The 25949-nt window shown below is 43.6% G+C and overlaps 1 protein-coding gene across 3 annotated transcripts in view; it reads left to right on the top strand.

The window, feature by feature from the left end:
• C1H4orf48 (chromosome 1 C4orf48 homolog) overlaps positions 1-25949 on the top strand; it is a 63301-nt gene that overhangs the window by 2352 nt on the left and 35000 nt on the right. For 2 of the 3 annotated variants that reach the window (XR_003854980.1, XM_029592457.1), the window contains exons 3-4: positions 1578-1727; positions 5092-5180. Coding sequence is in view for 1 of the 3 variants with exons in the window: in XM_029592457.1 (XP_029448317.1) it covers positions 1578-1727; positions 5092-5180 (239 nt within the window). In the remaining 2 variants the exon portion in view is untranslated. Of the gene's footprint in view, positions 1-1577; positions 1728-5091; positions 5181-21230; positions 21309-25949 lie in introns of all 3 variants that reach the window. The other variant, XR_003854981.1, reaches the window with a different exon arrangement.

The following is a 25949-nucleotide window of genomic DNA, read 5'->3' as shown; positions in this document are numbered from 1 at the left end:
TCCGAAATCTAGCCAGGCAATTAGAATTTCAGCCAAAAACATAGCCAGTTAGTTCCTAAAGATACCCAGCTAAAATTAATTGGTTATCTTAACCTGCTCAGCAGTCTTTGAAAACTGACCCATTGTCATTATCATCATGTAACTGGTCTGGAAATAGAGCAGTAAGATATGGATAATAAGCTGCATTACCAAAAAATGCAGACTCATCGATGGTCTGGGCCTACTTTGTCATTACAGTATATAGAGGAAGCAGATAGAAGAACTAATAGCTTGCAGCAGCTTTTCAAATTAGCCAAACAAAATATTAATTTTGCTAAGATGCTGTTGCAAGATATGCAGAATTATTAAACCTTTGGGTTGTTTATGTTGGTGCAGTTTTTTTTTTTTTTTGCTTGGCAGCTTCCTCCTGCTCCTTCAGGATTTCAGCGTAGCTGGAATGTGTCCCAGCTAGGCCATGAGCCTTCTTTTACAGCTACCTGTTTTGTTTCCCTTTTTTATATTCCCTCATCTTATTCAAGTTATTGCACACACAAGTCTCTGAACGAGAGGCATGGACTAAGGTTCCCTCTGGCACCCGGTACAAATTTGCTCTCGAGCCAGCCAGGGCTGAGGAGTTCAACCTGGATCTCCTTTATGGCAGTACATCTGGGTCAGCTCCAAATGTTGTTTTAAGAAGTGCCCACTTTTAATTTGGAATAATAATTCATTTTAAATTAACTACCGAGGATTACCTGTAAATTCTGTGTATACATCCTATGTTACTGAGTATTTTCAGAGGAAACTCATGCATATTAGTTTGCTTTGAAAACCCTCAGATAATTGACTGAGTATGTGCACACTTTGCTGCACATAAAGTTACACTTGCTCTTCGGAGGGGTAACTTACGTGGGTTAACTTATGCACATACTTTAGAAAATGAACATGTAGGCACATGGGCTCCAATTCCAGCTCTCCTGGAATGCCTTTGCACAGTTTTGTAAAAGTATGCACGTAGCAGGACTCCGCGTGTATTTTTACACAATCTGATCTCCGGGCAATGTTAATGCAACCATTTATACAAATAAAATCGGGTTTTATATGCATAACTAGCTTTGGAAATAACCACCTAAGTTAATCCTGAAAAACACTTTGGGTATTTCAAATGCCCTATGCATTCCAAAGCTTTTTTGTCACAGCTGCCTGCTCGCATAGGAGATTTTTGGATGCAAGAATGAAATATGTTGGATGGGGCCTGTAATGTTACACTAATACATAGCAGAAAATGTCAGCTGACAGCCAGAGAGCGCTGTGCTGCTCTAAAACCCAAATTTAGCCCAGGGCTTCTACCTGTCCATTTTATATTGCAAAGTGAAAACAGATATCACTATCATGAAATTTCATCCAACTGGTAACACTCACTCAGATCATGGACAAAGAATTTTTGATCAAAATTATGTCATTTTTCCCATATATACATTTATTTCTAGGTGTAAGGTGGGATACACAGGAAAAATTCATTGTAGCTACAATATCAGTTCTCTCTTATGGCTTCCTGTCCATTTGTTACATTTTTTTTGTGCCTTTTTTCACTTTTTCAGTACACGAGAGAGACCTCTTTCACAGGATGGCTCTACTTTGTCACTGGAGAAGGACGTATTTCATGCTGCTTCTTGTTTTAGTTACTGGGCTGCTCTGTATGGAATCTGCTGCAGCTGATCAAGAATCGGGAACTACGATTCCAGCAGAAAGTAGGTGGAGAACTACCCTAACCCTACAAATGTTTAAATGCTGCTTCAAGCAATCCAGTGAACCCAGGAAAATCTTAAAAGTTCATTTTTTAGTTCAGAAAAGATGTGCTATATAGACATAGATAAAAGCATAGAAACTGATGACAGAAAAAACGACCTCCAGACCCATCCAGACTGCCCATCCTCCTTACCTGGTGCAATGCTGCAGACCCTACTTGATCTCCAGCTTCGCTCTTGCTTTCTCGCCGCTAAGGATCCTCTATGCTTGTCCCATACTTTCTTGAATTCCAACACTGTGTTTAAGCCCCTATCTCCCATTCATTCTCCTTGCTACTGTCGAATAGTGTCCTCGGGTCCTTTTATGTGGTGCTTGTGACAGCACTGGGAATTCAGTGAGATGGCTGATGCAATGGCTTCTCGCTGTTCTCTTTGCTTGCTTGAGAGCATGAAAGTATGAGATTTCACAGAGTTGACTGCTGAAGCTTCCCATCACCTGGTTTTCTTTAAGCAATAAGCCCCAGTAGATAAGGCGTTCACTAGCATTTAATGCCACATTCAGAATGTGGCATTAAATGCTAGCGCAAACAATAACCAACAGTAAATACCTTGTCTAGAGGGGATGATTGCCTTTCTAAACTAAAATATGATTCGTTTGTGGTTTTTCATGATATAAAAATATACGCAGTGGATCCAAACATTCTGATCAGCGAAGTCTGTGAAACAGAGTGTGCTTCCAGAAGATTAGCGTGCTTTGGGTTTCAACTAATCAGAATGCTTGGAATCGGTTAACATTCTGCTGAGCTCATAATGTATATCACTGTTAGCTTCTAAGAGATCTTTGATAAATCATAGGAAGTATTTTTTCACTCAGCGCACAATCAGCTATGGAAGCTGTTGCCAAAGGACATGATGGTCAAGGTGACTAGCATAGCGAGTTTTAAAAGAGGTTTGGACAAATTCCTGGAGGAGTACTCCACAGCACATTAGTAGCCAGACAGACTAAAGAAAGCTATTGCTATCCCTCGCAGTGAGAGACAGGAAATAAGTCTGCTTCCTTGGGATCTGCTGGATATTTGTGACTCCCTCTCAAGCCCCTCAAAATCAACTTTAAAGTAAAATTTAAGGGCCTAGTGCTGGCCTTCTCCTGCCCACTCCCCGGTCCTATCAAAGTTTGCCTTCCTGGGGGCCCCCTTCCTCCTCCTAACCCTGCCACCCCTCCTAGTACCTTTAAACTGTTCCTCTTCAGTCCGGATCGTGGTAGCAGCCCTACTGCGACTGAGCCCAGAGCTTCTTTCATTGCATAAACTTCCAGAGTAGCTCCCCTGTCAACAATAGAAATGCCAGCTACCGCCTTCCGGGCTGAAGATCTTTCATTTTTTAGATACCAGAAGGATGGGTCAGGGTTGGGGTGTGAGATGGGGGAAGGTAGGGAAGTGGGGGGGGGTTTCTGGGAAGGCATATTTACATTTTTAAGATGATTGTGAGAGGTTGGGTGGGGAGGGCTGCAGGCTCGGACTGGCTGGGCCATGTATTTCTAGCTCAGGTGGCTGGGCAGCGATAGGGCCACTAGGCCTGCAATTTTTTTTGAACCTGCAGCTTGGCACCTATCTGGCTATATTCTTTTGAATATATCCAGTTAAGGCTAAAGTTATCTGGCCACACAGACCAGATAACTTTAGCCTTAACTTTGAGACAGCCAAATAACTTATTCAGCTTACTCTAAATATCAGAATTAGCCAGATAAGTTATTTGGCTAACTCATCCCCACCCTGGAATGCCACAAAATGCCCCTTTCTTATTCTGCTAAATCTTAGTTGGATTATAATTTATCTGGCTAACTTTTCGCTGGATAAGCAAGGGGGGGAGGGGGTATTCAAAATTTGCCATGTAGCTGAATAACTTGTGAACTTTCTGGCCAAATAACTTTGAATGTTGGCTCCATGTGCAGTGGTGATCAAAAATGTTACTAAAATGTTTTAAATTATTAAAAAAAAAAAAAGGATTCACAAGCAAAACAGAAATGCATACAAATCTATCTCATGCATATTCATTGTGGATATCCTGAAAATCTGGCCTGCTTGTAGCTCTTGAGGACCGGAGTTGTCCACCTCTACCTTATGGGATATTTTTTGCGATCCATGCAGAGGGCTCCAATGCATACAAAACCACCACTAGACAAACCACAAACTAACATCTGACATCAAACAAACATCTGTTTTCAGTGGGAGACTGGAAACCAGAATTTGGTTTGTAATAGACACTTTAGCTCTTCTCGAGCAGCAAGGGCATCCTCCAGAGACTCAAGAAAATCCTTTCTTCGACTTGCATCATTTTCTGCATGTAGAATCTGTTGCACACAAATGCAAGTTCAAGAAAAAGAGAGAGAATTAAATATTCTGAACAAAACACCCAGCAAAACATCCACTACCCTCTACTTACACAGCACTTTCAGCATTTGCACTGGTGGGTGGGGGGGGGGGGGGGGGGAGTGGGGATAAATTTCCGAGCTATTTATATGTATAAAACATAGGTTTATGGACATAAATAGTTTGTTATAAAATTGCACGGGCTTTGTGTGCATAAAAGTATGGGTAACCTGATTTTGTACATACTTTTTTGTGCACAAAAAGAGGCATTCTGTCGGGTGGAGTTTGGATTTAGCCACCTACTTTTGATTTTAAAAAGTGTGCACATGAATTCACATGCTCAAATTCTGCCCTGCAAACAGCAGGCATAACTTTGTGTGGGAGAGCTTGTGTCTATCATTTCGCATAATTTTCATAGCTAACTTATGTGCACAAGTTCCTTTTGAAAATTTGTGTAACTTTTTGGTGTAGCTGCAGCACAAGTTACCCGCAATGTTAGAAATTGCCTTCTGAATGTTTTGCAGGATTTTAGACCTGAAGTTCCACCCAATGCTTTTGTTTCTTCAAACAAATCATCAGCTCATAATTCCTGAAAATCTACCATAGTGCTGATAGCATACCTGGAGAGACTTCTCGCTCTCTGCCATGGGATTTGGGCATATACTTATTACTGGAGTCCGTTTTGACTCCTGGTTCCCAGGGCACATCTTAATTTTGTGTTACCAAATTTATGGTGTAGTAGAGCATTGGCTATGGAACAGTGTGGCAAATATTTGCATGCTTTGATTCCATGTCTGTTTTACAACATAGCACTCTCCTTTTCTGCTGCTTCTTTTTTTTTTTTTTTTTTTTTTAAACTAGTGGTTTCGAATGTTGGTAATCTCATGTCTGTTTTCATTACATGCTTGATTCAGGTGAAAAGCACTGCTTTCCTGTTTCTTGGATTAAGATTTCTGCAGTATTTGTGACAAATCTACTTTTATCCTCTCCTTTCTCAGGCCGCCCATGTGTTGACTGCCATGCGTTTGAATTTATGCAGAGGGCTTTGCAAGATTTGAAGAAGACAGCATATAACCTAGATTCCCGGGTAAGGGCAACCTTTGCAGGGATACCTCTTTGTTTAGGTTACATTTGCACAGCATGGCTAAGTACTTTATGCCAGATTCCTAAATTAAGCACACGCTGCATAATGCACTGAGAAAATAACTTATGCTACTTAAGAAAAAAAAAGGAGGCCATTTCTGTCCTTAGATACAGACTCTTATTAGAAAAGATTCTCTGTTGACAAGCAGGGATAAATCAGCCATAATGCATGGGGTGACATTATCCAACAGTGCTGACATGGGCCCACTAATTAGACTCAGTAAAATTCTTACTGAGCATGTGTGGGAGTTCCTGTGTGCACACGCTGCCTCGGGAGCCTCTCAGTCTTTTTTCACCCAATTTACCACATGGGCATGTTCCCAGTCTCTGAGATTTTGCTGATCATTTTTCTTTGGCCTAGTTTTTTCTGCCTCATTGCACAAATCAAATTGAGAAATCCAAAGCCAAGAAGCCTTTTGTCAGTGGGTTTAAGGCCTGCATTTGTGAGCACCTGATGTTTATCACAGATACCCGCTCCATCTTTTATCCTGCCTGGGCCTCTATCATAACACTACCGGCTGTTATAGTTGAGGTCAGATGTCCCCATGGGCGTAGCAGTACTGTGCCTGGAATATGGAAGCCCTGTGGAAGATGCTATCAGGAAAGAGCCCAAAGCCTCAGAGCAAGGTCAGGCAGTGGAGTTGTCCCTTGTCTCTGAGTGAGGGATTGTCAGATTCCCAGTACTGCATGAAGTCGAGGTGGGATTCTGTTTCCTCCCCTCTTTCCTGCAAGTCAGGGAAGGCTTCCCTCTGTGGTGCCAGCTCCTGGATCCGTCACAGGTCAGGGAGTTGAGCGAGGTGTGGAGGACTGTTGTGCTGGATGAGGTGCCCAGAAGAGCACCAAAGCAGTGTGAGGGATTCCCTCTGGGGCTGTCATCCTTGGTGCTGAAGAAGGCAGAGCCACTGGCCAAATGCTCTGCTGGAGCAGACCCGTCATTTACACTGAGTCGAAAGGTCTCCCTGGCACAGGTGCCATCATCCTTCATGGCACAGAAAATCCCCACGGAGCTGAGTCATTCATTTTTTCCAGGATGCTATTTGTCTAATCAGAGCAGAGCCTGCATACCCAGGGCGTAGTCAGCAGTCTCAGTGCAGCAGGCTAAAGCCCCTTTGATTTCATTGGAGCAGAGCACCTCAATGGATAAGCAAGAGTCCCTCCACCATGGAGAGTATAGCTATGACACAGAAGGAGGCTTTACTGGTGCCATCGATCAGACTTGGTGTGGGCCAGCGGGAGGCATTGATGTATCTGGTATGGAGCGCATCAGAACTCACTGCTTCAATAATTGCATCCACTGCAGCTCCAAGCTCCTACACAGTGTCACCAATGTCGACAGCCCTTAGTGAGGATGAACCAGTCCGAGTTTCTGAAGAGGATTTCTCTTCTCCAACTTCAGCGCAAAAAAGGGTCCCTCAACCAGTGACAGCCCAGCTGACAGAGCTGGTGATGAATTTCTTTGCCTCCTTAATCCCTGAAAATTGCAGAGGGAAATTGGAACATCTCCGATCCAATATAGGGGAGTTTTTCCCACACAGTGTGACTACTCAGAGTCCCCCAGAGTTTCATATCTTGCCTCAGGGGCTCCCTTCGGTGGGAGTAAGTCCACATTTTGAAGTGATAAATTCACCCCCTCCAGGGGAGTCTATTCATGAATCGGAAGGGGAAAATGTGGGATCAGCTCATTCTGAATTCCTACCAGATATTTCCCCCTTGGACCAGCAGAGATTGCTTCCTTGGTTTCCCTCATTAGTTTCAGCTTAGCACACCCCTATGTTTGGGGGAGGAGGATGCCACGGGGATCCCTTCAGATTCCCTGCCAGACCTGCTTCAGCAGATCTCTCTCCTACAGAAGATCTCAGCTACTCTTGGTTTTTGGATAAGTTAGCAAAGGCACAGTCCATCACTGTTAGGAAAGAATAGGACCCAAGGACAGATGTCTTTGGGTGACTACAAATTTTCCAACCTTCAGCAGATTCTGTGTCCATTCCAGTGCATAGCTTCTTCAAGGACTTGCAAATGAGGATATGGCACACTCCGACTTCATGTATTCCAGTGGCCTGAAAGCTGGAAAGTATAGAGTAGAGGCCTCTCCAGGCTTTGGAATAGTCCAGCTGCCACACCACTCTGTGCAAAAGGCAACTAGGAGCATTCAACAGTACTTCTCCTACAAGCGTCTGTTTTTCTAGCAACATCCGTTTTGCTCTTTTCAATGTCATCAAACTCCTCCCACTCCAGCAGTTGCAGCTGCCCGCTAGATGTTGACAAAAGGAGAGGCATCAATCACAGACCATCAGCAGTTGCAGCCTAAGCCTGGGATCTATTTCACAAGGCACAGGTGGGTCCTTTAAAATTGTGGAATATGGCTACTGCTTGTGCTTCTCTTGCTCTCCTCCAACTCAACAGATGCCAGTCTTCAGTTCCAACCCCTCCCGTTCTGCTCAGCTGCAGCTGAAAGTGGTATTTCTCCTTCAGCAGAAGGTGATCAAACTTGTGCCTTCACAGGAATATTGCCAGGGCTTCTATTCTTGATATCTTCCAATCTCCAAGTAGTCAGGGGGATTGAGGCCTATCCTGGGCTTACAGAGGCTGAACAAATTGTTGGTATGAGAGAAGTTTGTACATAATTTCTGTACTCAAGGCCAGGCACACAAGAACACTCAAACTCAGTAAAAGGTATAAATTCAGTTTTATTTGGCTTTTTTTAGAAGTGTTCCTGGGAGATGCTGTATGTGGAGTGCCCTTTCTAAATAAACAGCATCTCAATGAAGATAGGACATGCCCTGACTTTTATAGTTAAAACATACAGTATTGCCGAAACTTCCAGAATGGCGTGACTGCCCAAAGACTTATTTACAAAGATACATTATGCTGTTGTCATGACAATCTATCATGTATAGGAAATGCTTGTGAGGATCACTCCCCCCAACTGAGAATTCTTCTAACCCTGTTCATCCTCCCACCATAAAAGTTCCTTTATCAACATAGCTTTGATGGCCTTTGTTCTTCTGATCTTCTCTTGATATTCTTTGTTGTGTAAACAGATAGCAAGTCTGTGGCCTGAATAGGAAGCTCGGCATGAATTCCGTTTTCTGGAGCCAGGACTTAATTAAAACTGTAACCTCAGGGGCATCTTCATTCACCTGGCTCCTGTCCGTTGAGATAGGCCTCTGCAAGACAAAAGCTTGCATCCTGGCTTCATGCGAACCAAGCTTCCCTGTATTGTGGTGCAAATATTGTCATTGATGCCTTCCTGGCCTTTAATTATAGGCTTTGCAGAGCTACAAGTTTCCCAAATCTTCTACATCCTTTGAATCTGTGATAGTCAGAAAGTCACTATATTTCAGCAGTTGTCAGTATGAATCAGCCCTCTGAGGATTCTGGGAATGGCTGAATAAGCCAAAATTATGAACCAGAGTTATGAATTATATCAAGTTTAAAATTGAACTTCTTCCTTTTATTCAACTGAGGGATTGGATGTGCACTCTGGATCTGAAGGATGCTTATGCACACATTTCCATTCACCCCACCCACCGGAAGTTCCTCAGGTTTGTGGTGAAGAATGTGCATTACCAGTACAAGATGCTTCTTTTTGGCCTTTGGTGGCCCTGAGAGTATTCACAAAATATCTGGCAGTAGTGGCTACTCAGCTTTGTTTGGCAGGGAGTCTGCAAGTTTCTATACCTGGACAATTGGTAATGACTGGTCCATCTCCAGCAGGAATTCTAAAGTCCCTTAAAACAATCATCCAGCTTCTCCATTCCTGGGTTTCCTAGTCAACTTCTCCAAGTCCAATTTGGTCCTGTCTCAATATATTCAGTTCATAGGCGCCTGAATAGACTTGCTTCAGGAGAAGGTGTATCTCCCCATCAAAAGAGCTGATGGGCCTAGTAAGATTTTTTCGACAGCAGGACCAAGCATCATCAACAAGGTCAGTCCTGGTTTTTCTCGAGTATAATCACTCTTGTCTGCACATGAGGGGTCTTCAGTGGACCCTCTGAAATTCATGGGATCAGTTCTTCTATCCATTCAGTGGTGGATGAATCCAGAGGTTCTAAAAGTGAGCCTTTCATTACACATTTCAGTATATCAGGTGACCCTATCTAGCAATGCATTTACCATGCATTGGGGGGCACACACCGATGCTGCATGGACCCATCGGTAGTAGTCCATAGTGGAGAGTCATCTGCAAATCAGCCTTCTGAAGCTATGAACCATCCATTATGCTCTAAAAGCTATCTCTCTTTTGGGAAAGAGAGAATCTTGATCCAGATGGACAACCAGGTAGCCATATTCTGTGTAAACAAGCAAGGAGTCATCGGCTCATATGCCCTCTGTGAGGAAGCCCTATAAGTTTGGTCATGGGCTAGTCATCACATGCCCACCTTTAGATGACCTACCTACCTGGAATACAGAATATGTTGGTGAAGGTCTTAGCAAGTATTGTGACCGCATGAGTGGTCCTTGGTTCAAGGGGTCACAGATGAATTTATCACTTGCTGGGGAGCTCTGGTGATTGACCTATTCACCTCAGAGGACAACAGGAAGGTTGAGAAGTTCTGCTCCATGCATCCAAGAAGCTATAGATCAGCTTCTGATATGTTTGTGCTAGACTGGAGCACAGGTCTGCTCTATGCATACTTGCCAATTCCTCTCATTGCCAGGACTGTTCAGAAGGTCCTTCAGGACAAGGCGAAGATCCTCATAACACCAGCCTGGCCATGACATGTGTGGTATCCATATCTTATCAATCTATCAGTTCTGTTTCTGATTCCATTGGAGATGTCTCCAACTCTTATCATGCAGGAGGATAGCAGACTCTGCCATCGCGACCTGCTGTCATTGGCCATCCAGGCATGGATCTTGAACACTTAATGGACTCCTCCTTACTACCTCCTAAGGAGGTAGAAATGTGCTAATTTCAGCTAGGAAGCCTTCAATCAGAAGGTCCTACATTTTCAAGTGGAAGGGGTTTTTGATATGGTGTGGAACCAGCTAGCTGGATTCCTTCTCCTGTGGCCTGAGAGACTTGCTTCGGTACCTGTTCTTCTTCTCATCCTCTGGCCTTAGCACCTCTTCAGTTAAAGTTCATCTCAGCACTATTGTGGCATCTCACCAGCAGGAGGAAGGGGCTCCAATTATCTATTACCCATTAGTACTGAAGTTCATGACAGGATTGCGGGATTCCAAGCCTCCAATCACGAAATCTGTAGTGGCTTGGGACTTCAGTGCAGTCCTTGCTCAACTCATGAAACCTCCCTTGAAACCTCTTAAATTAGTGGACTTGAAGTTTCTCACCTGGAAAATATTATTTCTTGTGGTTGGAAGAGTAAGTGAACTGCAGGCTCTGGTTTCTTACTCACTATACCTGTGTTTTTTTTCACAACAGGGTGGTTCACCCTAAATTCCTTCTGGAAGTGGCGTCTGCTTTTCGCATCAGTCAAGCTATTTGTTACCTACTTTCTTTCTAAGGCAGAATGCACACAAAGGAGACATGGATTACTCCATGAACTGCAAAAGAGTCTTTGCATATTATTTGAAGAAGACTCAACCTTACCATCAAGTGTCTCAGCTATTCGTGTCCTTTGATCCTAATAGATTAGGAAGGGCAATTTCCAAACAAACTGTCTAATTGCCTAGGGGACTGTATCGCACTCTGCTATGCACTGGCTGGCTTACAGATTACAGATTCTGTCATGGCTCATCAAATAAGCCATGGTTACTTCAGTGGTTCATCTCAGGGCCACTTCCTTTAAAGACATATGCAAATCTGCCACTTGGCCATCAATTCACACCTTCACTTCCCACTACTATCTAGATAACATGTCACAAAGAGACAGTAATTTTGGACAAGCAGTTTTGCCCAGCCTGTTCACCCAGGAGTCCACTTCCCACTTGTAGGTTCCGGGTTTTCCATTTTCAGTAATTGCTCCATATTTCAACCCTCTGCTTGGGACTCTCCATGAGTTCTGGCTGATTCATGCCTGCTTCGTGATTAAGACAGCCTATTTACTTCTCCATGGAGAGTTGACTACCTCACTAAAGCTTAAGCTCTGGGAGAGACTGAGGCAGAGTCCACACGCAGGAACTCTTGGGCAAGCTCAGTAGTCTTTTCTGAACTCTGAGAGCTGGCTCCATGTCAGCACCATCAGATGACATCACTTCACGTCTTATGGCTGATTCATCCTGCTGCCTCCAGCAAACCCTGTTTGTAGGTATGCAAACTTGTTTTACTTTCAGGGTGTTTACAAAGATCATTGTGATTAAAATAATGTACAGAATGTGTTTTAATTCATTCCTGCAACAATTTCATATGGTGCAGTACTATAAGCCAAAATATGGCATGGGATTTATTTATTTATTATTTTTATATACCGACATTTGATCTCAATCAAGATATCACACCAGTTTACATTCAGGTACTGTAGGTATTTCTCTATCCCCAGAGGGCTTACAATCTAAGTTTTGTACCTGAGGCAATGGAGGGTAAAGGGACTTGCCCAAGGTCACAAGGAGTGACAGCAGGACTTGAACCCTGGTCTCCTGGTTCACAGTCCACTGCTCTAATCACTTGGCTGTTTTTAAATAGTAAAGATGCCATGCATGCATTCTACATTCCCAGAAATGTAAAAGAAGAACACATTCTTCCACAGTCTTCTCTAGTGATTTTTTTTTTAATTCACATATTAGGGGTGCAGATTTATCAAAGCTTGGTCTATGTTTTCCTGCAGTGCAAAAGTGCACCAGTTGAATGTATTGGGACTTTTTACTGATAAGTCTGGAGTAGTTGTTGCTATGAAGCAATGCCATAGTATCCCATAATATCCAAAGTAATATATATTTCTTAAACACAGCTATATCCACTAAAAATGCTGGGCTACTAAGGACTCAAGAGCTTTCTACCCCCTATCGTTCAATGACCGTGCTCTGTGTATTTGTATGTTATCTGTATATATGTTTGTTATGTATGCTTCTTAAACTGGATATATTTCCTAATCAGCTTTTACAGCAGATAGGAATATGAAACTTTGCAAACCAATATTCCAAGCATTAAAGCATTAAAATGAGCAGGGCAAGTCTGAAAAACATCTTTTTATTGGAGGGGAGATACAGAGCTCCCAAAAGTTTCAATTTTTTTTTTCAACTAAACTGGACAAAATTGTATGTCAGGGCTTTGAAGGATGACCATTCAGATTCTGAAATCAAACTTTTTATAATTTGGAAACTAAAGGAACTTCAGAACTAGGGTCAGTGGCAAGTTAGTTTTACATTTTAATCCTGATATTGTTAGCTTAGTTGTTTTACCCCTTCCTCCACACCAGCTTCAATTAAAGCAGAAGACAAAATGAGTCATAATGTCAATAGAAACAATACAATACAAGTTTTAGTTTAAAAGTATAAATAGGTCCTCAACTTTTTAGAATTTGTTTCAATCAAATTGGATATAATTTTATATTGGATTTTTAGAAAAATGGTGGTTTAGAATCTGAAATCAAACTTGATATTTTGAGGGTCATATTAAATTAGCTTTAAATGTTAACCCTTTTATATTTAAATTAATTCACTTTTCTTGAAATCCCCTGCCCCTCCACACAAACACACCCACCTCCAATTATACCAAACAATGGACAAAATCATATAAAAGAGAAATGAGACAGGTTAATAGGGAATGTGTTATGCATGGACCTTTCTAACATTACTTGTTGGGCATATGAAAACCCATTTCAGTATGTCTTTTTGCAGAGGAAATAAAGAATCTCAAATTTCCTTTCCAAAGAAGGGAAGAAACCAATATGTATACAGTTGTGTGAAAAGTTTAAGCATCCCTGATCAAGTTGCATGTTTCAATCAGTATAAGTGAACAGAAGCTGGCACAACCTTTACATGGTATAAATTTAAACACAATGTAATAATATTTTCCAAATGAAACTAACCTGAAAAATCCACCTACACAAATGCAAAATATAACACCGTGCATGGGCGGTTCTATAATGAGGCAGGGTAAGGCAGCTGCCTCAGGCAGCAAAATTTTGGAGCTGTAAAAAATGCCACCACCAAAAAGCTCCTCCAGCAATCGCCTCTCCTTGTCAACAGACACCTATTTAGGGACATGTTGGCAGAGTTACCACTCTCCGCCAGTGACTAAATAAGAAGAGGCCTTGTGCACACTGCCGGCAGAGCCCAACCCACCAGCAGCCCAGCAGCAGAACAGAGGAGGATGCTCTGTGGGCTGCCAGTAGAGCTCAACCTGCTGACAAGAGAACAGAAGAGGAGGAGGCTCTGTGGAGGCTGCAAGGTAGACACCATGGGAGTCGAGACTATCCAGGCATGGGCTGGGCTTGGAACTTGGAACATAGTTTGGAACCTGGAACAAGGCACACTCAGGCCTGTGCTAAACCTGTACACAGAATGAGACCCAATAACGCAATGCTGGTCTCTTGGGTAGACTCCGGCCACTCGATAGCTCTTTCGGACCTGCTGCTTGGGAACGGTGAGTTCATCAGGACAAACAAATGCTGAGGACAGGACATGCATGGCATGACGAGGAACTAAGACTTGAAACAACTTGGAATTTGGACGAAGACTCTTGGAAGACTTGGGATGAAGACTTGAAAGACATGGAACATGGGATAAAGACTCTTGGAACTTGGGACGAAGACTCTTGGAACTTGGACAGAGACTCTGGAGATGAGGAACATGGATGAAGGCTCAGGTTCAGGAAAGAGTTCAGTTTCCCAGGGCACTGCACCTCAACGTGCCCTACACAGCACCCCGTGGGCTGGTCGTGGACCACGCTGTCCCGCTGCATGCCCTATACAACCTGCCACAGGTTGGTCGCGGATCATGTGGGGAGCGGGGCAGGCTCAGGACTGAGACTCAGAGGAGGACAGGAGTCAGGACATCACTTGAAATGAGGAACAAGGCTTGGAATGAGGAACATGGCTTGGTATGAGGAACAAGAAGATCCACTGGCTGGACAAACTCCATGAGCCCAGAACTAGGAATATGACTAGACTCTCAAGACTTGACTTGGAACTTGGAACTCTTAAAAACAAGGATGGACTCCGAGGACTTGATCCAGCAAAGACAGACTTGGAAACAGGTCCTGTACCAGGAAGCACCCTACCCAGCCCCCCGTGGGCTGATCATGGACCATGACGCTGGCACGCCTGGAGGAAAGACGAGGGAGAATCCTTGGAAAGAAGACCGGACATAAGGAACGTGATTGAAGATTCAGACAAGGCAGAGATTCAGAAGACTTGGATGAGGAACTGATAGGAGACCAGGAACATGGAATAGGCACCATGAAGGAGCTCCAACGAGGAACAAAGAGACCAGGAACATGGAAACAGAACTTGGAACAGGAACAAGAGGATCAGAAACATCCAACAAGGAACATGAAGACCATCAAGACAGAGAGATGACCACAGAAGACTTTGAAGGAAGACATACCATGTATGACCATGAAGATCCCTTGAGAAGGCCCCGAGGAACTAGCAAAGAGCCCTTTTATAGGGCTGCTAGGGTGATGAGGCAGAGACGTCATCAGCGAGAGACACAGGGCTTTTCCCGATGTGGGCCCTTTAAATTAACAGGAGAGGCGATCGCGCATAAGCAGGAGCCAGGATCAGGGCAGCATAGGCAGCATCCCAGCTGCACAGGAAGCAGAAGTGTCAACTGTGTTCCTGCAGCGAAGAGGGACGAAGTGGTGACAGCAGTCCTGCCACGAAGATGAGCAAGGCAGCAGAAGGTAGCACCAGCCGCAGGGAGAGAGTGGAGCTGTTGTCCAGCTGACAGGCAGCATTTTCGGTGGCTCCCTAGCCGCGAAGATGGTGCCAGGCCTGCAGCGGCGTTGGGCCTGCTGCGAAGACAGCAGCGGCGGTAGTAGCAACAGCAGCATTCTGGCCTCAAAGAAGCAGGCCGCATCGGCAGCACCGTGGGGAGACAGCAGAGCTGGTGCCAGGCATTAGTAGAAGGTGAGAAGCCACTCGCGGGCTTGTCCTGGGCAGCTTCACAACAAATGTGTGAAAACATCTGTGCACATATTTATTTATTAAAATGTTTATTATCTGCTTATAACATAACAGTACTAAGCAGAGAGAGAGAGAGAGTGAGTGTGTGTGTGTGTGTGTATAAGAGGAGAAAATTCACACTCCTTGCCCCCACCTGCATTAATCCATGGAAATTGCAGGATGATTGGAAATCAAATGTTCCCAGGAATGGAAAATGGTGATGTTTTCTTCCTTATTAGTTTTAATTATTGGATGTTATTTGATATCTGGTATTTTGAAATATTATTGATGTTTGGGAAATTTTATGAGTTTTTAATTATTGGCTGTTATTCTGTTCATTAGCTGTTTTGAAATATTCTTTTTATTATTATGTTTTTACTATTATGATTGATGTTTTATATTCCTTGATTTTATTGTTTTGAGGAATGTCATTTTTATTTTTCCATTGTTGCTTTGCAGACAGTCTGGCTTGTTGAGGTTTCAAGTTCAATTTTGGTTTACATGTTTCAGTTTATACTTTATGGTCTCTTTATTCTATATTTAGTGAGGGTCTGTCTGTGTGCTGCATGTTTAATTGAGGTGAGGTATTCGGCTAGCTTGTAATTTCTGTGTAGGGATCTATAGCAGGCTGGCTTGTTCTGTTATCCAAATAGGAAGTGTATTGGTGTTTATAGTCTGGTGTAATATTTGTAGTGTTGCCTTTTTGTAATTAGGGTTTTTACTGTTTGAGGGCTGGCAGTTAATGCTCTTTTAGTATGGGAGCTTTACTATATTGTAATTGTAATTCAGTTTACTCTGGGCTTTTTGAAGCCCAAGCTCACATTTTTGCAGGGTTGTGATATTTTGTGATATTTTTACTTCAGAAAAGTATATTTTCAATGTCCTTTTTCATGTAAAATTGATTGTTATAAATGCAGAATTCTTAATTGTGTGTGTTGTGGGCAGGAGGGGCATAGGCACAAAGCTGTAAAGTTCACCTAGGGTGTCTAATACCCTTGCCGCCAGCCTGGAGAGAGTGTACCACACAAAGACCCTACTAGTCACCCATCTCCCACTTCTCCAGGAGAAAATGCTGGAGAAAAGGTGGGAGGCAGGTCTTAGGGTTCCTGGGAGTGTGGCAGGTTTCCCAGATTTCTAGATACATTATCACTCACACTCGATCTACCACTCCTCTGGGAACTCTGACCCCTGCTTTCCCTATTCTGCAGCATTTGAAATCACTAAAAGGGCCAGACTACAAAGAGACCATCCTTGCCCCTCTTGATGATTTGATCTGTACTGTGGCTTGAAGTAGAGAGAGAGTGTGTGTGTGTGTATGGGGTGGTGGTGGGGAGTGGGGTGGTGGTGGAGGGAATGCTATCTTAACCTTTGCCTCAGGCAGCAGATTGCCTTGAGCTGTCCCTGAATTGAAAAAATATATATATATATGAATCTGGGTGCAGCAAAATACTAAGAATAATTCTAAGAAAAAGTATTGCTTAAAAGGGCAATCATATAAGTGATTAGCAAGTGTAGCATTTACAGCTCTGTGCAATATTTCGCTGCTATCTTAAAATCATAGCCCCATTTTTTCAAAAGTTTAAATATGGTTCAGTTGCTTTTAACTCACATAAAGCACTTGGTGCTATCTAATTATGCTAAAATGTTTTAAACATGTCTTATCTATGATGAAGAGCAGTGAAGATGCAAAGCAAAAGATTCAAGCTTCTATATCCAAAATTGCAGAAGAAGCCTAGGAAATAGGCATACGGAGATGCTGAAACACAGTTGTGTTAGTTTTGGAGCATATTTGTTATTTGCATATAGATAGGATGACGCTCTTATGAAGATAAGTATTTTTGATCAAATTTGTGTTATGAATCTGGATAGGATTGTGGACCCTTAGCCCGAGGTGGAGTTGGCGCAACCTGAGAGGGCCAACTCCCGCAGGTCTCCACCGTCGGGAGGCGAGGCCGGAGAGACGCAGGGGCCAGCTGGAGCTTCACCACTACCAGCCCATGTTCCCCGCGGGTTGAGCCCTTGGGTACCGGGGCCGGCTGGACTTAGGTGGGCCCCTGGGATGACGGGAGGCAAGAAGGTGAGATAAAACGGAATCCGGACTGGAGTTGAAGGAGAAGAGCAGCGAAGACCACCATCCAGTTCCAAACAGAGGCAACGGAGAGAGCCGAAGAATCTGATCTGAGGTCAGGACTGCCAGAGGGAGACAAGACGAAGGCTGGTCCGAGGTCAGGAAGCCAGAAGATCCATCAGAAGGGAGAAGACCGGGAAAAGGAACAGGCAGGCAGGATCCGGAGCAGGGAGGCTGGAGCGGGAATGGAACGCAGGAACAGGAACAAGGCATGCTGGAACAGGAGACCAGAAGCAGGAATGCTGTGAGAAGACCTGTAGCCAAGTCGCCTGCTGAAGGTTTTGGGCAGGTTTAAATACCTGCTGAGCTCTGAAGTCATCTGGAGGAGCCGACTGCAATTTCCCGCCGTGGGCCCTTTAAGACCCCCTAGGTGGCGCGCGCTCATGCCTAGGAGGAAGCCAGGGAGGAGCATCCTGAGGCAGGGAGGCCCGGGACAGCCCTGGCGGCGTGTAGAGCCTGCCGCCCGCATTGGAGGGGCCTGGGAAGCGCAGGTCGTGCCGGGAGAGAGCTGGCATGTTGGGCAGCCAGCAGAGACGGCCGGGATGGATCGCGGCCGCGACTGGTAAGCCTAACAGTTTGGAAAAATGAGCTTGAATTATTTTGCTCTACGTTGTCACTGCTCTTCACAAGTGATACAGGCGCACTATAGATGAGACATGGTTTAAAAGTTTTTAGTATAATTTGATTGCACCAAGCCCTTTAGACAAGTTAAAAGCAGCTATGTGCAAAAATGACTTAAACTTGCAGTGCGATTCCAAATTACAAATCTTATTATTGAAATGTCTCACAATATTTTAGACAGCATGAATACCCCATCCAGTATCAGATGCACAATATTTAATAGTGGGGACAAAGGATAAACCAAAATGTAATCATTGTAGCTCATATTTCAGAAGTACATAAAATGATAAATTGAAAATCAAATGTTCTCCTATTGTGGCAAAAGCATCTTGTCTATCTCTTAAATTCTGATGTTGATATTTCTTGTCTCTTTGTGGATCCAGTGGCTGAGATTGTTTCCCCACTCTATAAAATCATTATAATCATCATCAGAATCCCCAAGGAATTGTTAAACGATATAGTCTTATGGTTCTAAAATCCAAATCTTATTATAGAAATGTCTGACAGTATTTTAGATGGCATGAATACCCCATTGAGTATCAAATGCACAATATTTAATGGTGGATACACATTGCAAGTTGTCAAAAGTCTTTTATTTTTTCACATGAGGTCTTGTTGGTTGGGATATAACCCTTGTTTTTGAAAGATTTAACTGCTGTCAATTTTTAGTGCCTTTGGTGAAGTAGCTCAGACAGTATGGCTTTGCAGAATGAAATTGCAATGTTTAGTTATTCAGAGCAGACTGCATCTCTGTTTTTCAGCCTGCTTACATTTGTTTGAAGTAAAGCAAACTTAGAGAAAAGTATTGACTGGGAAAATTTAGTTTTCTTCCAGAAACGATTGATACAAGCAGAACTACATGCAACTACATTGTCTGAATATTGCTGAGCAGAGAGGATTCCTTGAATATTGCTGAGCAGAGAGGATTCCTAGGAGACTTAGGGTTTATAAAAACCTATGATGTACTCTGCTAAAGGGTCTTTTATTTCTCAATGAAATTCCACCTTGAATAAATTCTCATAATGATTTCATGCTGCTAATATTGAAACAACACATGAATGCATTGACTTTATGAAATCAAAGATTCAGAATCAACCGGAATTGTTTAAAACACAATTGTTAATGGATACGTTTGAGGCTCAGTTGTCAGAATTTAATAAACAAATGGATCAGTTTCATACTGTAACGATTGTTGGATTAGTGGACCCTTAGTGCCTGGTTTTGTTGGATTAGTGGACCCTTAGTGGCCTGGTTTTGGCCTCTGTTGGAAACAGGATGCTGGGCTTGATGGACCCTTGGTCTGACCCAGCATGGCAATTTCTTATGTTCTTATGAGATGTGGTTGGTACTGCCTAGTGAGCAAGCCCACAAGGCCCACACCATCAGCTAGCGAAGAGGTCATGTAGCGGGACTGGCTGGAGCTTCCCCTACACCTGTCGCCTCTCTCGCAGGTTGAGCAGGTTCTGGTGACCAGCAGGTCTTAGGTGGATTCCTAGGGCAATCCAAGAGAAAGTGTAGGTCAGGGCAGGTGGCAGACAACGGAACCGGTAGACAAGCCAAGGGTCGAGGCAGGTAGCAGACAATGAAGATGGTAGACAGGTCAAGGGTTGAGGCAGGCAGCAGATGGCAGGAACGAAGAGCAAGCCAGAGGTCGGGGCAGGAGGCAGGCAGAGCGAGGTCGGGTCCAAAGCAAAGGGTCAGGTCCAGGCAACAGTCAAGGAAATTCCAAGTTCAATACTACGAAGACAAGACAGACCAGAGAAACAGGAGCAGGTGACAAGGCACAGAAGAGACAAAGGCAGGGCACGGACAAGGCAAGAGCAAAGTACAGAAAATAAGAAGGGAAAAGGCAGGGCAAGGCAGGAGCAACAAGAGAAGGTACAAGATAAGAACAAGAAATGCACAAGGAAGCAACATGTACTGGAAACAAGCACCTGGGGACCTCTTGCTGAGGCAAGGGCGAAGGCTGCTGAAATCATCGGGGGCACTGCAAGAATTTCCTGACGCAGACCCTTTAAATCATCTGGTGTTAGGTATGCGCGCACCTATGGGAGGAAGCAAAGATGGCGATGCTGGCAGCATCCCACCACAGAGAGCAGGCCCGGCCGACACTGGCGGTAAAGGTGAGTGTGGCAATGCGCTGGGCCTTCCCGTGAGCTGCCAATCATAACACATACTGATATTAAACAAATTAAACTGAAAAAGTTCCATAAGGATGAGATTGGCTCTAGCAGGGATTATGTGTACTCATGCATGAACAAGCAAAAGCGAAAACAAAACGTTACTCGTAATCAGAGATTGTCTGTATTTGGTATTTCATAAGAGGGGGCTTCTGATAAGGCTAACCAATTTCAACAGAAAGATAGAGCTAAGACCCGTAAGACTATATAACTTTTTCCAATTCATCGGGGATTCTTCTAATGATAATAAAAGCAAGTTTGCTTACTGTAAATTGTGTTTTCCGTAGATAGCAGGTTGATTTAGCCATGCTTTCCTGAGTGACATCATCCGGTGTCATGGGGCGGAGCTGTCTCTCCAAGCTTGCAGAGGTTTTCGCCTGTGCAGCTGCGCTGCTCTTCCTGCATGTCTCGTGTGAGCCTCCTCAGTTCTTGATAAAGCTGATCATTATTATGCAAACATAGCAATGGCTGTCCAGGGAGATGGGAGGGTTTGCTTGGCTAGATCATCCTGCTATCTAAGGAAAACACAGTTTATGGTAAACAAACTTGCTTATTTCCGTCAATAATCAGGCTTATTTAGCCATGTTGTTCTGGGAGTCCCAAGCTGAGGGTTGCTTGAACTAACACGTATTAGTAGTCTATATTCGTAACTCGAGTATTTGGTGGACAGCCATCAAGTTCTTTGGATGTGGTGTGACACTTTTGATCTCAAGGCACTGTCCGCTGCTGATTGTTGATCGAGACAGTAATGAGATATGAAAGTAAGGGACTAAGTTGCTGCTTTACAGATATCCTGGAATGGGACATTATACGGTTGTGCTAATGAGGCTGCAGTAGCTCTGACCCAGTGCGCCTTGACTGCATCAGTTAGCATCATAGCGTGGGTTATCCAGTTGGATAGTGTCCTTTTTCCCACTGCTTTCTCAGGATTATTTGGATTGAAAGAGATGAAGAGCTGGAAAGTTTGTCTGACTGCTTTAGTCCTTGTTATGTAATAGGCCAGGGCCCTTTTGCAGTCCAACGTATAAAGAACCTTTTCTCTCCTATTCGCCCAGCGGTTTAGGGAAGAAGATGAGTAATGAGATTGTTTGGTTCAAGTGGAACGCTGACACCACTTTTGATAGGAAGGTCGGGTGAGTACGCAGTAAGACTTTGTCATGGTGAAATTGTAAGTATGGGGCATAATTCACGAGAGCTTGAAGCTCACTTATTCTCCTAGCTGAAGTGACTGCAACTCGGAAAAGTACCTGCCATGTTAAATTTTTCAAGGAAGCGGATTCCATCGGTTCAAAGGGAGCTTCTATTAGCTTTCCCAAGACAATGTTTACATCCCACGGTACAGGAGGTCTCCTTATTGGAGATTTGACACGTAACAGACCCCCTCTTAAAGTGTGAAATCAGGGGATGTGATGAAATAGACCCGCTTTCTTTAGTAGTGTGATAAGCTGCTATAGCACTGAGGTGTACAAGTATAAATGATACTGACAAACCTGAAATAGAGAGTGAGGCAAGTAATGCAGTAATCCTTTCGAGGAGCAAGTAAAGGGATCAAGTTCTCACTGGCTGCACCAATTAGAATAGTTTTTCCATTTGAAAGCATAGTTTTTCCTAGGGAAAGGCTTTCTAGCCACTATCAAAATGTCAGTGATATGAGAAGGGAGTTGGAAATGTCCTAGAACTTCCCATTCAGTTTCCATGCTGTTAGCTGCAGAGAGAAATGCAACGGGTGGATGAGAGTCCCGCTCTCCTGTGTTAACAAGCAAGAATGGTCCCCGAGGAATATTGGGGGCTGAGTGGACATTTGTACCAGATAGGCATATCATGATTGTCTTGGCCAAGCTGGAGCAATAAGAATCATATTTGTCCAAAATATAATTTTATATTGTCTGAGATATTAATGGAATCGGTGGATACGCATGAGTCACCCTGACCAGAGGATTAAAAATGCATCTTGAGAATTCTTCATTTGCTGGGGAGAACTGAGCAAAAATTGATCAGTTTTGCATTGTGTTCTGATGCAAACAGATCTAAGCATGGAGTCCCCCATTGGTTGAAAAGGTTTTCCACTATCACCTGGTTTAGGGACCACTCGTGCAGGTGGAAGATCCTGCTGAGTCTGTCTGCTTCTATGTTTACTAGTCCCAGAAAATAGGATGCTTGTAGGAATGTGTCATTTTTCTCTGCCCATTCCCTGATCTGTACTGCTTCTTTGCACAATGTCCTGGAACCAGACCCTCCTTCTTTGTTTATGTAAAACATGGCTACTTAGTTGTCTGTGTGGATCATTACACACTTCCCCTGGAGGGTTGTGGCAAAGGTGATGACTGCGTTTTTTAGTGCTCTTATCGCCAAAAGATTTATTTGAAATTGACTTTCTTTGAGTCCCAAACTCCTTGTATTTTGAGATGGAGAAGATGAGCTCTCCAACCTTTCTTTGAGGAGTCCGTTGTGAGAATTAACTGGTGATTGGGGTATCTGAAAGGTGCTCCCCTTGTGAGTACTGAGAGTGTTAGCCACCAAGCTATGTCTTTTTTTCATTGAGCATATGATCTGAATCCTCTTTGACATGGGTTGTCTGTGCTGATTCCACTGCAACTTCAGTCCCCATTGTAATCGTCTCATGTGAAGACGTGTGTGAGGGGCTACATGAATTGCTGCTGCCATGTGCCCCAATAAGACCGGAACACGGTGCACCATCGTAAAGGTTTGTTGATGGAGAATTTTGCAGAGAGCATGTAGCGTTTGTATCCTGTCTTTGGGAAGGAATGCTCTACACAAAGGTGTTTGAATGTTTGCTCCTATAAACTAAAGAACCTGACAAGGGTCGAGGTGGGAATTTTCTTAATTTATGATGAACTCCACCCTGTCGTTCCAGGCTTTCAATTGTGTGGAGCAAGTGGCGGCATAGAGCCTGCTGATCTGGAGATACTGTGAACCAATCGTTGCGATACGGGAAAATTCTGATTCCCTATTTCCGTAAATGGGCCACAACTACCGCTAGACATTTCGTGAAGACCCTTGGGGCAGAAGAGAGTCCAAAAGGGAACACCTTGTATTGGTAATGCTGTTTCCCTACTTGGAAGCAGAGGTAACACCAATACAAACTGTGAATGGCAATGTGAGTTTTCGCATCTTTCAGGCCCAGAGAGCACATCCAATCGTTGGGCTGGAGAAAAGGTAGAATTGACTTCAGAGAAGTCATCTTGAGTTTTTGCCTCTTGATAAATTTGTTGAGAGGATGTAGATCCAAAATTGGTCAGAGACCTCCAGATTTTTTGGGGATGAGGAAGTATTGGGAATAGTATCCCTTGTTGATGTGAGGAAGTGGGAGGGAATGGATTGCCATTGATGAAGGAGAGCTTCCTGATATATAATAGGGGAATTTGAGAAACATCTCTCATTGAAACCACTAAGGCCTGGATTTATCAAAATGCGGTAAATATCACATGCAATGGGAAAAGGGGTGTGTTTTATGGTAATAGGGAGTTTATTGCACTAATACCTATGTGAAGAGCTAAGTTATTGCAAATTGTGATAACTTTTTCACACTTTGAGATAAGTGCCAGAATGTGGTATTTCCTACATACAACCACTGGGGGGGACTATGTTTACTATCAGAATGGGGGGGGGAAGAGAGAGAGAGAAGCCATAATGCCTGCACCCTACATAGGTATTTATATCTCTATGGGAGGCCCACCTAGTAACTCGAGGTGAGGTTTAGGTATGAGTGTAGGGGTTAGGGGCCACTTTGACATTCAGTGTGAGACGTACGAACAGTGCTCTCTTTTGAACATTTGATGACCCTCGGAGTGAGGAAACTCACCCAAAGATGAGATTTGTGCAATGTTCTCTCAACCTAGCTTGATGGACTCTCTACCTGGGTAACATCAAGCTAGGTTGAAAGAACATTGCACAAATCTCATCTTTGGGTGAGTTTCCTCACTCCGAGGGTCATTAAATGTTCACAAGAGAGCATTGTTCTGTTCGTACATCTCACATTGAATGTCAAAGTGGCCCCTAACCCCCTACACTAATACTTAAACCTCACCTCGAATTACTAGGTGGGCCTCCCATAGAGATATAAATATGTATCTAGGGTGATGGAATTATGGCTAGTTTCTCTCTCTCTCTCTCTCTCTCTCCTCTCTCTCTCTCTCTCTTCCCCCCCCCCCCCCGGTGGATGCTCTGGGAGCTTCAAACCAGCATCTATGAAACACATCACAACAGGTGATAAGCTATCACACAGCTTAACACTCCTGAAAAAGTTGTAGTTAAAGCCATGCAATAGGACTTCACAAAACAGTAAATCCTGCCCCTAGCTCCTCCTCTTTTTCAGATTTGCATCACACCCATACGATATGGTGCTATCGCTTGCGTTAACGGGGCTTTTCGCATGCGATAAGCCCTTAACGCATGCGAAAATGCCTTAACGCATTTTGATAAATGAGGGGGTAAGTGAGGTGTCGATGGAATCTGACAAAATTCCAGTTTGTACCCCTGAGATACTATGTTGAGAACCCATTGATCGGTTGAGATCTTGGACCAGGCTTGGAAAAAGAAATGTATCCTGCCCCCAACATGCAATGGGTGTTGTGACCGACTTTGACTCAAAAACTTGGTGGTTGTTTTTGAGGTTGCGTCTTTTGATGAGTTTGTGTCTTTTGGCCTCTTTGTCGGCCCCTCTTTTAAGGCTATTATGTTTGAGGTCTTGTCTGTTGGTAAGTTGGCTGTCTGTAAGGGTGGTATTTATATTATTTCTGTTGGTAGAAGGACCGTTTGTCCTGGGGATAGTAGTTTTTGGTTGTATACTGAGTATCTGTGTGTGACGTTAGCAATTGTACTGCCACATTCTGCTCTTTTATCTGAGAAGCTGTTTCTCTCAGCTTCTCACCAAAAAGGTTGTCCCCTTTACAAGGCAAATTGGCCAACTTGGCCAACTTATTGGTATGTTATCTCTGATCGTGCTGGACCACAGCCAAGTCATTCCTTTAGCCACAATGGAAGATGCTGAGGCCAGAACTGATGTGTTGAAAACCTCATAGATGGTCCTCAAGAGGTGTCACAAGCCTTCTTGCAGGTCCAAAAGAAGTTGCAATTGCTCTTCATGTCCCATTGAGATGAAAGATTTTAAATTTGGCACATTCATACAGATACTGTGTGATTATAGAACTGGTGCTGTTGAATGCACGCATTTAGCATAGCACTGTGGAATACTTTGCGCCCAAACTTGTCCAACAAATAGTTGTTCCTGCCGGGGGATGTGTTGGAGTGTAATCTCATTTTCTTTGCTCTCTTCATAGCTGATTTGACTTCTATGGAGGCATATGGAATTTGTACCATATTATAGTGGGAGGACTTTCTCATTCTGAACATCAGGTCTAATTTCCTGGACATGGAGATTATGGTGTTTGAGGCCTCCCGTACCCTATCCATAATCGAATCAAGAAGTATATGCTGTTGGCTCCAATGGAACCTCTTAGATTTTTAAAAAGTCCATCGTCTCAACTCTCAGATCATGTATTTTATGCATCTTGACTTTTAGGAATACGACCACCTTCTCTAAAAACTATGAGTAGGTAAGATCCTCCAGTGGTGAAGAAGGTTCAGGAGATTCCTCAGGGTATCTGAGGGACTCTCTGTAGAACTCTCCTGCGATGATAGAGTTGACGGTAAAGGTTGGTTGTCAGGCTCGGGGGAAAATGCGGATTACTAAGAAGTTCTGGGCTGGCCACCTTGTGCAAAGGAGACGATTCCACTGATGGTGGTGAATGTTC

This window comes from Rhinatrema bivittatum, chromosome 1, assembly GCF_901001135.1.
Source record: "Rhinatrema bivittatum chromosome 1, aRhiBiv1.1, whole genome shotgun sequence".
Lineage (NCBI taxonomy): Eukaryota > Metazoa > Chordata > Amphibia > Gymnophiona > Rhinatrematidae > Rhinatrema > Rhinatrema bivittatum.
Note: the sequence above shows the minus strand (reverse complement) of the source record. Positions and strands in the feature narration are given on the sequence as shown.